At 42.1% G+C, this 13,403-nt stretch overlaps 1 protein-coding gene across 1 annotated transcript in view; it reads right to left on the bottom strand.

The window, feature by feature from the left end:
• LOC126235573 (MFS-type transporter SLC18B1-like) overlaps positions 1–13,403 on the bottom strand; it is a 331,857-nt gene that overhangs the window by 239,254 nt on the left and 79,200 nt on the right. The window contains exon 2 of the mRNA XM_049944291.1: positions 7,087–7,182. Within this exon, the coding sequence (XP_049800248.1) occupies positions 7,087–7,182 (96 nt within the window). The remainder of the gene's footprint in view (positions 1–7,086; positions 7,183–13,403) is intronic.

The raw sequence follows: 13,403 nt of genomic DNA, 5'->3' as shown, positions 1-13,403 counted from the left end.
ATCATCTTTGTTTTTAGATATATTTTTCCCACGTGGAATGTTTCCCTCTATTATATTAATATACATTAAGTTTCACAACTTTTCTTTAATGACTAAACTACAGCTACGATATCACTTAGGACGTAATTGGTGGTGCTAACAAACTAAAAATAGATTTTACTTTCAAGGTTTCTTACATAGTCACTGTAACAAAGTTTGGCAGTGTATGCCCCCATCGCTCTGAAAGACAGACTGAATCCTGACAATGCACCTATTCTATAACAGATCACACAAGGCCTGTTTCTTCCTCCACCATTGTTAGAAATCAATCAATCACTTCCATTATTAATTTTAAAATGCCTGTAATAACTGTTGTACTTATGTTTCAGTATTTGAATTATTGAATGGCATTACGATATTTTTATCCATAAATTTAAGGTCCCACTGATGTTACCAAATTCGCCTGTGTTGAATTGTTTCAGGGAGAGAGGAGAAGATATCCAAGATGCCCATCTGTTGCCTTTTCACTGAAGTGACAACAAAATGTGTAAATACCTAAGGGACCAAACTGCTGAGGTCACCAGTCCCTACATTTACACACTACTTAAACTAATGTAAACTAGCTTATGCTCAAAACAACACACACCCCTATGCCAGAGGGAGGACTCTAATCTCCAGTGGGAAGGGCCGCACAGTCCGTGACATGGCACAGCCGCTCTGTGTGGCAAAGTGACAACAACTGAGGAGTTTAATTCAACATCAACCAAATTGCCATCAGCAAAGTTATCCTACCAATCAAATCGTGACTCAGTGTCACTTGGCTTATGAGACAGAGGGCTCTCAGAGCAGCACCCACTGAACGGAGCTCCTTTCTGTTTTCAGTCGAATATCAGAGCAGATGATCAAAGGCTTTGTATATCAAACTTTACCTTTTCACTTCCCTTCTGCTCCAGGACTACTGGAGGTACCTTCTTAAGTAATCTTCATCCGAAAATAAATCTATATTGTTTCTTTTTTCTAAACATGTGTGTTTTATTTACAGGCCCACACCACTTTTGAATCCTGCCTACAACCCTGCCAATCCAATAGGGTGTACAAAGCATTAAAAGTGAAATGTTACATTCTAAAAGATGAATGCAAGTTCCAAAAAACAGAAATGTTTCTAAAGTGGTTGAAAATCAGTGTTTTGTAACATATAGTTCATATGTAAAATAGACAAATGAAACATCTAGCAAAATAGAAAAGCATCTTTCTGGAAAGATAGCATAATAACAACAGATGAAGAATGATGCTCTAGACGTGGCCAAGACATTTGCATCTGAGCACTCCTATGTAACAAAACTTGTTTGTATGTAGGCTCTCAAACACAAACAAGAAATTTGCAAAGAACAGTTTTGCACCTGACATGAATGAATATGCCTGTCATTTGGGCTGCAAGGTCATATTTTGATGATTCCAGTGACCAGCAGACAAAGCTGAGTCAAGACAGAATTCCAATGAAGCTCACCTTCTGCAGCATTGTTCCCAGGCGTGATCATAGCCACCAAATTTTGAGTCTTGTGTAAATGCTTGAACTAGGGATTCAAAGATTTTAAGGCAAGTTAGGCTTTTACTTCCTCCTAGACATGTGTCGTAGTATTGCGGACTATAGGGACTACCTAAATTGGTCTAGTATGCACTACACATCATTGTCAAGGATGGACGTGAACTTATAACTGGATCCTTCTATCAGTGACTAGATTCACCCCCCAGATGTAATCAGAAACTTTAAAGGAAACCACAGCTCATTACAGTGGTAATCACAAACTCATATCATAGCATCGCCAGTTAACAATAATTTTAAATTTTTACTCTAGAATATGATGCAGAACTGTCCAAAAGAAATTCTTGCCCATCATTACGAAAATAATAGAAAATAAAATTATGAGAAATTTTGAAGAAAGCTTACATCTCTGGACTGAAAAAAGTATGAACATTTTCAAAGTTTGTAAATGCAACCAACACATATTTTATTGTGAAAATATAAAAGTATGCAAGATAAAAAATAAAATACCACAAGAGGTGTGAAGGTGTTTTGGCTATGCACCAAAAAATGTTGTCATGGATGAATTTGCAAAATGTTATACCTGGCAGAAACTTCCAGCAAGAGAGCTCTTGATCAAATTATAAAATTGTTTTGGTAACATCTGAGTCATCATTATTGTATCACATCACCTAGGAATGTGATTTATTTATGAGAGAGACAGTGCACAGTAACACAGAAAAACTTGCATGCCACCACCAGTATTCTTATTGTAATGATTTGCCTTAAAGACCACATAGATAATACTGTGGGGAAGGCGAACCAAAGGTTGCGTTTTATTGGCAGGACACTTAGAAGATGCAACAAGTCCACTAAAGAGACAGCTTACACTACACTCGTTCGTCCTCTGTTAGAATATTGCTGCGCGGAGTGGGATCCTTACCAGGTCGGATTGACAGAGGACATTGAAAGGGTGCAAAAAAGGGCAGCTTGTTTTGTATTATCACGTAGTAGGGGAGAGAATGTGGCAGATATGATATGCGAATTGGGATGGAAGTCACTACAGCAAAGACGTTTTTCATTGCAGCGAGATCTATTTACGAAATTTCAGTCACCAACTTTCTCTTCCGAATGCAAAAATATTTTGTTGAGCCCAACCTACATAGGTAGGAATGATCATCAAAATAAAATAAGAGAAATCAGAGCTCAAACAGAAAGGTTTAGGTGTTCGTTTTTCCCGCACGCTGTTCGGGAGTGGAATGGTAGAGAGATAGTATGATTGTGGTTCGACAAACCCTCTGCCAAGCACTTAAATGTGAATTGCAGAGTAGTCATGTAGATGTAGAATAAGAGAGATTATTCCCTTCCACCTGAAAATATTATATGTGTAGCTGTCTTCACCACTGCACTCATCACACAGTACAGAAATACCTATTATACAAAAGTAACTGTAGATACTTTCAGGCCACCATTTACCTTGGAGTTGTGCTAAATATATTTGTTCCATACGAGAAAACCCACATGCCTATTGTCATCCATAAACAATAAATACATGAGATTCTTGATTTTCTTCCGGCGTATTTGATAATCAAAATATCCACGGGTGTAGTACACCCGTGGATATTTTGATTAATAAATACATGGTTACGAAAAATTTAACTTTCAAGGCACCAAGTTCCCTCATTCCATAAGAAATTTGTGTCCATTGTCATATTTTCTTAATTTATGACTCAGGTCTTTTAGAAGGTGAAGAATGGATGTTTCCAAGCCCTTGTACAGTACTTTGTGTTGTAGCTGGGCCCAGACTTTAGTAACCCTAGGCTACTTTCTTCTATTGAATTCTAAAACAATCCAGTGGATCACTTCTGTATTAAAATCATCTATTTCAGTAAGTCTACTTTCTCGTTTATACCCCTTTCATGGTGAATGGAAGACAGCATCCACACCTACAGCCTATGAGGAATGTACAATATCACTAACATGTTCTTTCCGAGACTGACAGATTTTGAGTTTGGGCAAAATTTATGTTCCGTCTAGCTTCTTCATCATTAATGAGTGTGTTGAAAAGCTTTAAGATACTACATATTTAGTTCATTTTATAATGTCCATTTGGCCCCAGGATACACCAAGAACACATATGCTAACATGCTGTGCTATGCACAGAATGTTGTTCTTCAGTATCACTCATCACTGTCTGCAAAGCAGAATGAGTTCATGGCACAAATCGAAACCAACCACACAGAAATAGCAAACTGCAACAACTGATGAGTCAGTATCTGTCACAGCAAAACTATAGGCCCAGGGTGAAATGGAGTGAGATGTTAGGGACAATATTGAGCAGCCTGATTTCATAATGGGGACTGTAGTGCATATGTTTCCCACTTTACTAAAATCATTGCGGGAGACTTAAATCAACCAAAATTCAATCTGGATATTACAATTTTATAAGTTGTGGGCTTAAGAGACATCTTGTGAAACAATAGTAAATTCTTTCTCTCAAAACTGCATCAGTGGATCAAAAATTTCCCTCTGTGGGCTAGCTAGGGATGCAGGTGGCAGACGGCTGGATAGGCGATTTCATTGACTAGGGCATGAGATAACGGCATACAAGTATCTGATGTGGGGACACAAATAGTTTGAGGTTTCTGAAGCTTGGGCTGTTGTGTGTGCCATATCCTCTCACACACCTGATCCTCGCATCCATCCCAAGCACCAACCACATGTTCCGCCTATGATCTAATAAAGTTAATACTGGTAGTACTTTTACTGCTGCAGCTGATGCCACTAACGGTGCTGCTGAGGATGACGATGATGATGATGATGATGATGATGATGATGATAATAATAATAATTACACTGACAATAATCATGATAGTGGCAGATGTAAGAAGAATTTATATGTGTATTCAGGCATTGTGAATACTGAGAAAAGGAAATTTAAGGAGATTGCATCAGCTGAGAATGCAGATCAGGTACGAATGAGGAATGTATGAGGGTAATGTGTGCATACTGGGACAATGGTAATCATTATTGTTGCTTTAATAGATGTGTCATTAACTGCCTTCTGAACCTGGACATATTACTTAGTTCTCTAACATACCGAGCGAGGTGGCGCAGTGGTTAGTACACTGGACTCGCATTCGGGAGGACGATGGTTCAATCCCGTCTCCGGCCATCCTGATTTAGGTTTTCCGTGATTTCCCTAAATCGCTTCAGGCAAATGCCGGGATGGTTCCTTTGAAAGGGCACGGCCGATTTCCTTCCCCATCCTTCCCTCACCCGAGCTTGCGCTCCGTCTCTAATGACCTCGTTGTCGACGGGACGTTAAACACTAATTTCCTCCTCCTCCTCTCTAACATAATATGGGTGATTATTCCAGAGTCAGGTTCCCGCTACTGAGAAGGACTTTGAGAAGTTGGCAGAACAGTTCAGTGGGGCAGAAAGGTTTTTGCTCTAATAGGAGTGGGTTTTTCCACCACGTTGTTAGACAAGAGCATCAATGCTGAGGAGAGATGTGAGAGAAAGTGTTCATTGATAAGGCCATAGACAAGATAGAGGGTATGGAATTCTTTGCACTTGTCTACATGCAGCCAGGATAATTGTGCATATGATGGTGAAATATGATCAAAAAGCCAAACATCACAGATATAGCAAACACAGGCAGTCATAATCGGTTCCAAGTGCTGTGACCTTTTCTGAGAAAGGCCATGCAGAATAACATTGCTGTAATCAATAATTGGAGTGTAAGTGTTTGTACAAGTTTCTTTTCCATGTCAAGATGGAAGAGCTTTTTATATTTTTGTAGAGCATGGAGAGATACAGATGCCTTCTTGCACAATGCAGTTATGTGCTCAGTTCAATTTAGATTTCATCTATGAAAATCATCCACACCACAGATAAACATCCTTTGCTTAACGTCTTAGTAGAATTAGAAATTTTCATAGAAAATGAGAAAACCATCAAAATTTATTAAATGAACAAAAAGAATTTAATTTACATGGAGTCTTTCAGTTATTTGTGAAAGTGCTGTAGATAATCAGCCAAGACGTGTCATCTACCTGCCGTATTACCCAGGAAAATCCAGGATGGATTGTTCTCAGCAACCAGAGACTGTGGTCACATGTGTGTGAGTTGTGTTTGCATGTTGTCCATTTCTGATGAAGACCTTGTTGGCCAAAAGCTTGCTTTCTGGCTGTCTTTTTGTTCTGCCTATCTGCAACTCAGAATCTCTGCTATATTTTTTTTGTATGTCCATCCTTTTGGCAGGAGGTCTCTGGGACGATGGCCGTTTCCTATTGTGACAAAAAAAAACACCTACAGCCATCCTTATGATTTTATTTTATTTTGTTGTAACCAATTTCAATGCTTCCATGTGTCATCTTCCGGCTGTTGTTGATGCGGTACGGGTTGATGTGATCCCTGTATATATCACATCAGTTGCCAGCATTACTGGATTCGCAGATGATGTGTCAGCACTCCAACCATCAACTTCCAACTGAGTAATGCTGGCAACTGATGTGATATATACAGGGATCAAATCAACGCATACCGCATCAACAGCAGCCTGAAGATGACGCATTCAAGCACTGAAACTGGTTGCAACAAAATAAAATACAATCATAAGGACAGCTGTAGGTGTTTTATTTTGTCACAACCTCTGCTATATGGTGAGTAGCAACATCTATTGCCATATTACCCTCACAAATATATTTTTTGGAAACTGTATTTTTAAATTTATAATTTTAACGATATATGTGTAAAGATATTTTAAGAGCTATTTTAACAGGTATTACAGCACAATGAAATTTTCTCTAGTGTGATAACAACATGTCTGTATACAAGCTCATAAAAATGGTTATATTTCTACTTTCTGCAGAAAATTAAATTTCATAACAAATGGTAGCAATTTACCATAGTTTGATAATAATGTAGTAATTGATATATACTGAGAAATTCAAACCATATATATTGACAATGTAATCAGCCAACTACTGTACTTTAAATGTAAATTACCATAATTTAAATGGAATATGTTCTTTAATGCCAATGTAAGTGTACGTATCATCATACTTTGTATCTTCCTGTAAATTCCAGAGTTTTTGATCATGTTCTTGTTAAATAAAAATGCAAAACCAGTCAACCCTGAGTGTGACTTCCGGCTGAACAGTAAAACTTACGTGTCATCCAATCACATCCTCTTGGTGATTCACTTTTTTTTTTTTTTTGTGCAGGCAGTTTGTTTTGAGAAACATAAAATAATTTGTACCAAAACAAAATTTTGCTATTACAAATATTGAACAACAGCTGCTCTCTTTAAGAACCATACGGTAGTCTGGCTTCTCCACAGTTAGATGTCTAACATGCTTAGTATATTTATTCAGTAAATCTAATTTTATACTACCTCATGTTGTCGATCTATCAACCAACGAAAACTACTGTTGCTGCTACTGCTGCTGATATTACCATTATATGCCACATAAATTTACACAAGGACCATTGGACTATTGCACTGGCACAACTAAACATCACAGAGAGCACTTTACTTAGGAATTTTATGAAGAAAATTAACTACAATATTAACTTACAATTTTACCAAACACGGGAGAAGAGATGAACATTACTAAGGCATAGAAGCTGAACACTAGCCCTGAGATGGTGTCACTCATTCCTTTCTGGGCTGCCTGCAAAACAAAGGAGAAAATATAAACCTGGCAATGACAATTGAAATCTCAAAAACATTCAAGTTTGTTAAAATGCAACAAACAGAAATAATGTCCCGAATAAACCTTAAGTTAGAAAATGTCAGAAACAGTGAGCAAGACTGCAGAGAGATGATATATTGCAGGACCAGCAATTCTCTTGTTTGTTATGACTCAGTGAACAGCCATTATATGGATGGTGGTGGTGGTGGTGGTGGTGATGGTGGTGGTGGTGGTGGTGGTGGTGGTGGTGGTGGTGGTGGTGGTGGTGGTGATGATGATGGTGCTGATGATGGTGGTGGTGGTGGTGGTGGTGGTGGTGGTGGTGGTGCTGATGATGATGATGGTGCTGATGGTGGTGGTGGTGGTGGTGGTGGTGGTGGTGGTGCTGATGATGATGGTGCTGATGATGATGGTGCTGATGATGATGGTGCTGATGATGATGATTTGAGGTGAGGGCCCTCAACATCATAGTCATTAGTGCCTTGACAAAAAGTCAGTATGCCAATCTCATGGGTGTGGACGAAGGCTGTCCCCACATGAGAAGCAGGTTATAATGTATTTAAGTCTGCCTCCCTTCCCCAACAATTTAGGGATGAGGCCTGACAGTTCACAAAATTTCATGACTCTTGTAACACTGAAATCAGTATCTGTGAGTATGATGGGCAGATCTCCACTGAGACTGAGGGCTGCCCTAATATCAATACCTAGGATACACGTTGCCAAAATATGCTGAACTGAAAATGGCATGGCACAAACTTCACAGGGTGTTGAATCCTCCTGCTGGAAGTGGAAGCCATGTGTTAAAGGGCTACGTCTGATGCACAGTCTGGTAAGTAGAACCTCCTTCCAGTGGTGAAGCTGACATAAAGGCGGCCATGCCTCTGTGGTTGATTTGAGCGACCGCAGTTTGTTTTCTGTCATCTGCAACCAGTCTTCCATCAAAGCTTGATGCATGTGTCAAAAAATGAGATGATGGCATGCAACTGGATGGGACATTGAGTGACAGCACCATCCCGACATGCTTCCTTGGCGGGTTTGTCGGCCATGTCATTTCCTTGTATCCCATTGTGGTAAGGTACCCAGCAAAAGATCATCTCTTTGCCACAATATTGGAGCCGCTGTAAGGAGTCATGGATAAGCTGAATCAGGTGGTCTACTGGATACATTTGGTGAAGTGGTTGCTGTGCAGAAAGTCAGTCGGAACAGACAAGAAATCTTGTATGGTGATGTTCATGAATCCTCTCCAGTGCCATCAGAATGCCTTATAATTCCACATCATAATTTGCAAATTGTTCAGGAAGACACACTTTAAAACCACTATCACGGAAAACAGCAGAAACAACCGAGGACATTCTCTTGCTGTGGTAGATACCTAAAATGGACAAAAACAAAGTTGTAAAATACATAATCTGGATAATAAGTTTTCTTGTCAAGCTTAAAATCACTTTGTACCTCTGAAGACACCAAGGCGGCAATGCGTTGCATCCCTGGCTCTGTTTTTTGATGTCTGATATATCCAGATCATTGAGACAGTCTGTAGCACGTATCCAAATGGCTTGGTCACATGGGGCCAATTTCTGAACAGCAGTTCAGCGGTGGGTTGGACCACTGCACTAAATGCCAATGACTGAGGTGATGCTGAGATTTTCAGTGTCTGTCGAGCCAAAAGGATACAGCATCGAATCCAGAGTAGTGGTTCACCAGCCTCTGCACACAGGCTCAGAACTGGGCTGGTCTGGAAGGCTCCAGTCGATATCTGAAAGCCCTCATGGTGGACAGTGTCTAACATCTTGAGGTAGGAATTACGGGCTGATCCTCAGACCATGCTGCCATAATGTAAACATGATTGAACAAATGCCCCATAAAACTGCAGGAGGCAGGACCTGTCAGTTCCTCTTGTTTTTCCACTAAGGCATTTCACAATATTCAATGACTATAAGCCCTTTGTGCATAGGTCTTTGAGATGTGGGAGCCAAGTTAATAGTGAGTCAAATAATAAACCCAAAAAGCGCACAATTTCTTGAAAACATAAAATATTGTCCCCCAATGTGAGCACTGGTTGGTTAAAACTTCGATGAGCATGGTTAAAATTTATACATGCAGTCTTCCTCGGGCGAGAATCAAAAACCAGTTGTCTTGGACCCCTATTTCCAGCCTCCTACTTGTCAACTCAGCTGTCTCATCGTCATTGTAAGATCAGACAAAGACTGGAAAATTGTAAAGTCATGCACAAACAGAGAGCATTTGACAGGGCTCCTGACTGTGGAGAAAATGCCATTGACACTGATGGCAAACAATGGGACTCTGATGACACTGCGCTGAGGGACCCCATTCTCATGAACACAATAGTCAGACAAGGCATCACAAATGCAATAACAAACTGCCAGTCCTCAAGAAAGGATTGGACAAGAAGTTGCAGGCATCCACATAGTCCCCATTCATGAAATTGGCAAAAAAAAAAAATGGTTCAAATGGCTCTGAGCACTATGGGACTCAACTGCTGAGGTCATTAGTCCCCTAGAACTTAGAACTAGTTAAACCTAACTAACCTAAGGACATCACAAACATCCATGCCCGAGGCAGGATTCGAACCTGCGACCGTAGCGGTCCTGCGGTTCCAGACTGCAGCGCCTTTAACAGCACGGCCACTTCGGCCGGCAAATTGGCAAAGGATGTTGTACCTCCATGTAGTGTCATACACTTTTTCGAGTTCTAAAAACACACAAACCAAATGTTTTCAGTGTAAGGAGGCCTCCTGAATCGCCATCTCCAGTAGAATTAAGTTCTCAAGGGTGGGAGGGTAGCACCTGAAACCGCATTGGGAGCAGCTCAGGATTCGAGCAGCCAGACAAAGTGGCAGTTGACCATACATTCAGGAGACTTACCCATACAATTGGTAAGAGCTACATTCCTGTAACTATTAGGAGCACTACAGTCCTTGCCTGGTTTCAAGAACTTACTTAATATTGCCTCCTTCCAAATTGTGGGGTAGTGTCCATGAAACCAGATCAGTTTGAAACAAGACAGGAGCTGTACTTTTGCTTCAGGGTACAGATGATGAAGCATGGCATAATGGATCTCATTAGGTAGTACTTTTACTGCTGCAGCTGCTGCCATTAACAGTGATGCAACTACATGTAAATTTAATATCTAATAGCCACAGTTCTTGCGTTTTCATTTTTGTTGGAAAGTAAACTGATTTTGTGACATATTACAAGTTCCTAATCAGGGGTAAATTATTTAGTTTCACCTGAATGCTTCGATAGTTAAGTTTTTGAATATCTGCATATTATAAGACAAAATTACTGTGTTTTCATCAGGGTCTACAGAAGAGTTGCGCAGCACGTGCCAATAGTCCATTTATCTGCATAGTTTAGTTTTCCACGGTCTTTAGTATGGGCAGGGACTGCGATTGTTGTGTGTGGATGCAAGCCGAGTTGGTGAAACTTTGCTCTCAGCTTCAGGCTGTGATGGCTTCGGTTACACAGCTTGAGGCTGCAGTGGATGGGCACTACTGTTGTGGGCCAGCCGTGGGGATCCAACAGACGTCCAGCATGTCCAAGTCCTCTGATCGGTCCTCACCAGTGGCCAACCCAGTTACTGCTCACACTGAGGTTGACCCCTCACCTGCCACTGTAAGGAGTCATGGATAAGCTGAATGAGCTGGTCTACTGGATACATTTGGTGAAGTGGTTGCTGTGCAGAAAGTCAGTCAGAACAGAAAAGAAATCTTGTATGGTGATGTTCCTGAATCCTCTCCAGTGCCATCAGAATGCCTTATAATTCCCCAGGGCAAAGCAGGTTATGAAAGACTTCCCAGGCTGCTGCCCATAAGGCTTCCCTGGTTTGTCTGACAAACAGGTTCCAGATGCTGTCTGTGGCTGACACTTTCGCTGAGCCAGATGCTGTCGCCTGCCCTGTTTCAGAGGAAACCACTCAGCCTGCAAGATCCGGGCAACCACAGAGGGTGTGGTTATTGTTAGTTGGGAGCTCCAACATTAGGCGTGTTATGGACCACCTTAGGGACTTGGCTGACAAGAAGGGAAAGAAAACCAATGTGCACTCCGTGTGCATAAGGGTGGAGTCATTCCAGATGTGGAAAGGGTGCTCCTGGATACGATGAAGACCACAGGGTGCAGCCAACTGCAGGTGGTTGCTCACGTCTGATAACCATGCCTCATTTGGAACACACTAAAACTACAAACTGTTGGACCATGCCTCTTTAGGTGGTTTGCAGTTTTAGTGTGTTCTGAAGAAGGAATGGTTATCCACACCAAAGCTTAGGTCAACATCCGGTTCCAATTGCAATTGAGGTGGATTCCTTATAATCATTAAATGACATAAGCATTAATGTCAGCGGTGTTGAGAAACAACTGAAATCATTAAAACTGAACAAAGCTCCAGTGCCCAATGGAATCCCTGTCAGATTCTACACTGGTTGGTTGGTTGGTTTTGGGGTTTGATGGGGGCTAAACATCGAGGTCGTCAGTCCCCAGTTCCAAACAGACATACTTGTAAAAGGCCTATACAGTAAAAGCATAACCTCTGCACCCAGAGAGAGGGAACACCAAGGGGTACAGAGCAAAAATGAACACCGCAGTAACACAAAATAGAGGACACTCAAAAGGAGCAGAGCAAATAGTTGACTAGAGTAAAACAGACTACATTGGTTGATGGATCAGGTAAAAGGTCAACCACTTAACTACAAATGAAGAACCTCCAGCTGGAAAGCGTTGATAGAGGTATCAATACAACTTGTTACCATAAAAGACACTATTTTGGTATCCACGTCACAATTAAAAGTCACTGGAGTGGGTGTAGCCTGAGAAATCATGCGAGAGTGCCCACACTAGAGCGAGTGATAAAACCCAGCTGCATGGGTAAAATGTAAACTGAGTCAGCTATAGAGGCATTGTCACCAAGAATTAAAGGAAGTGCAGCTGGTAACTTTAAGAACTGCCGCAAGGGGGCTAAAAGGGGGCAGTCCATCAGAAGATGGACCACTGTCAGCCCTGCATCACAGCGACACTTGGGCGGGTTCTCACGACGAAGGAGATAGCTGTGGGTCAATCACATATGTCCAATTCGGAGACGGCAGAGAACAACTGAGTCCCTACGCGTGTCCCTCAACGATGAGTTCCATATGGTCATGGACGATTTGACCATGCGGACAGACCATTCACAGCTCCAGACATCGCGGACCTTGCAATGTAGGGCTGACCAAAGGTCTCTCACCACGAGACCAAGTGCCAGGGGTGGCGAAGTGGTGGCCTGCTTGGCCAACCGATCGACACATTTGTTTCCTGGAATGCCTATGTGGCCCCGGGGTCCACACAAATGTCACTGAATGACCACACTCGGCGAGAGCAAACACAGCATCTTGAATACCGTGCACCAAAGGGTACCCAAGAAAAACACTGGTTGAGTGCTTGCAATCCACTCAGGGAGTCACTGCATATGACAAATGACTCCCCAGAAAGGTGAGCGAGTGCACAATAAAGAGCAACCGGCTCCGCAGTGAAAACACTGCTCCCACAAGGCAGGGAATGCTGCTCAATGTAGTCGCCGTGGATGAAAGCAAACCCAGTGCATCCATCGACCACAGAACCATCGTTGTAGACTACATCTGCATCGCGAAATGAGGCAAGAAGAGCCAGGAATTGTTGATGAAGACTGGCAGGTGGAACAGAGGACTTGGAGTCGCAGGACAAATCCAACCAAAGCCGCAAGCAAGGGAGGGATCAAGGAGGGGTAGAAGAAGAGGGCCGGATGGATGGAGGAAGGGGAAAGGACTCAAGTGACGAGAGAAGGGAACGAACGCGGACTGCGATCTGGAGACCCGACCTAGGCCACCGTCGTGGGGAGGGGAGTGCAGAAGATGGAAAAAGGAGCCTGCGGTTTGGGTGGTCGGGTGAGGCATGGACACGGGCGATGTACGACGCAAGCAACTGTTGTCGGCAGAATCGTAGGGGAGGGATTCCAGCGTCTACAAGAAGGCTAGTCACCGGACTAGTGCGGAAGGCACCTGTTGCCAGTCTGATGCCACAATGGAGAATCAGGTCGAGGATCTGCAATGTTGAAGATGCTGCTGAGTCATACACGATGCTCCAGTAGGTGAGACAGGACTGGACTAAGACCTTACAGAGCTGTAGGAGGGTTGTTCGTGCAGCCCCAAAACAGTGTGGCTAAGGCAGCGAAGC

Source organism: Schistocerca nitens, chromosome 2 (assembly GCF_023898315.1).
Source record: "Schistocerca nitens isolate TAMUIC-IGC-003100 chromosome 2, iqSchNite1.1, whole genome shotgun sequence".
Lineage (NCBI taxonomy): Eukaryota > Metazoa > Arthropoda > Insecta > Orthoptera > Acrididae > Schistocerca > Schistocerca nitens.
Note: the sequence above shows the minus strand (reverse complement) of the source record. Positions and strands in the feature narration are given on the sequence as shown.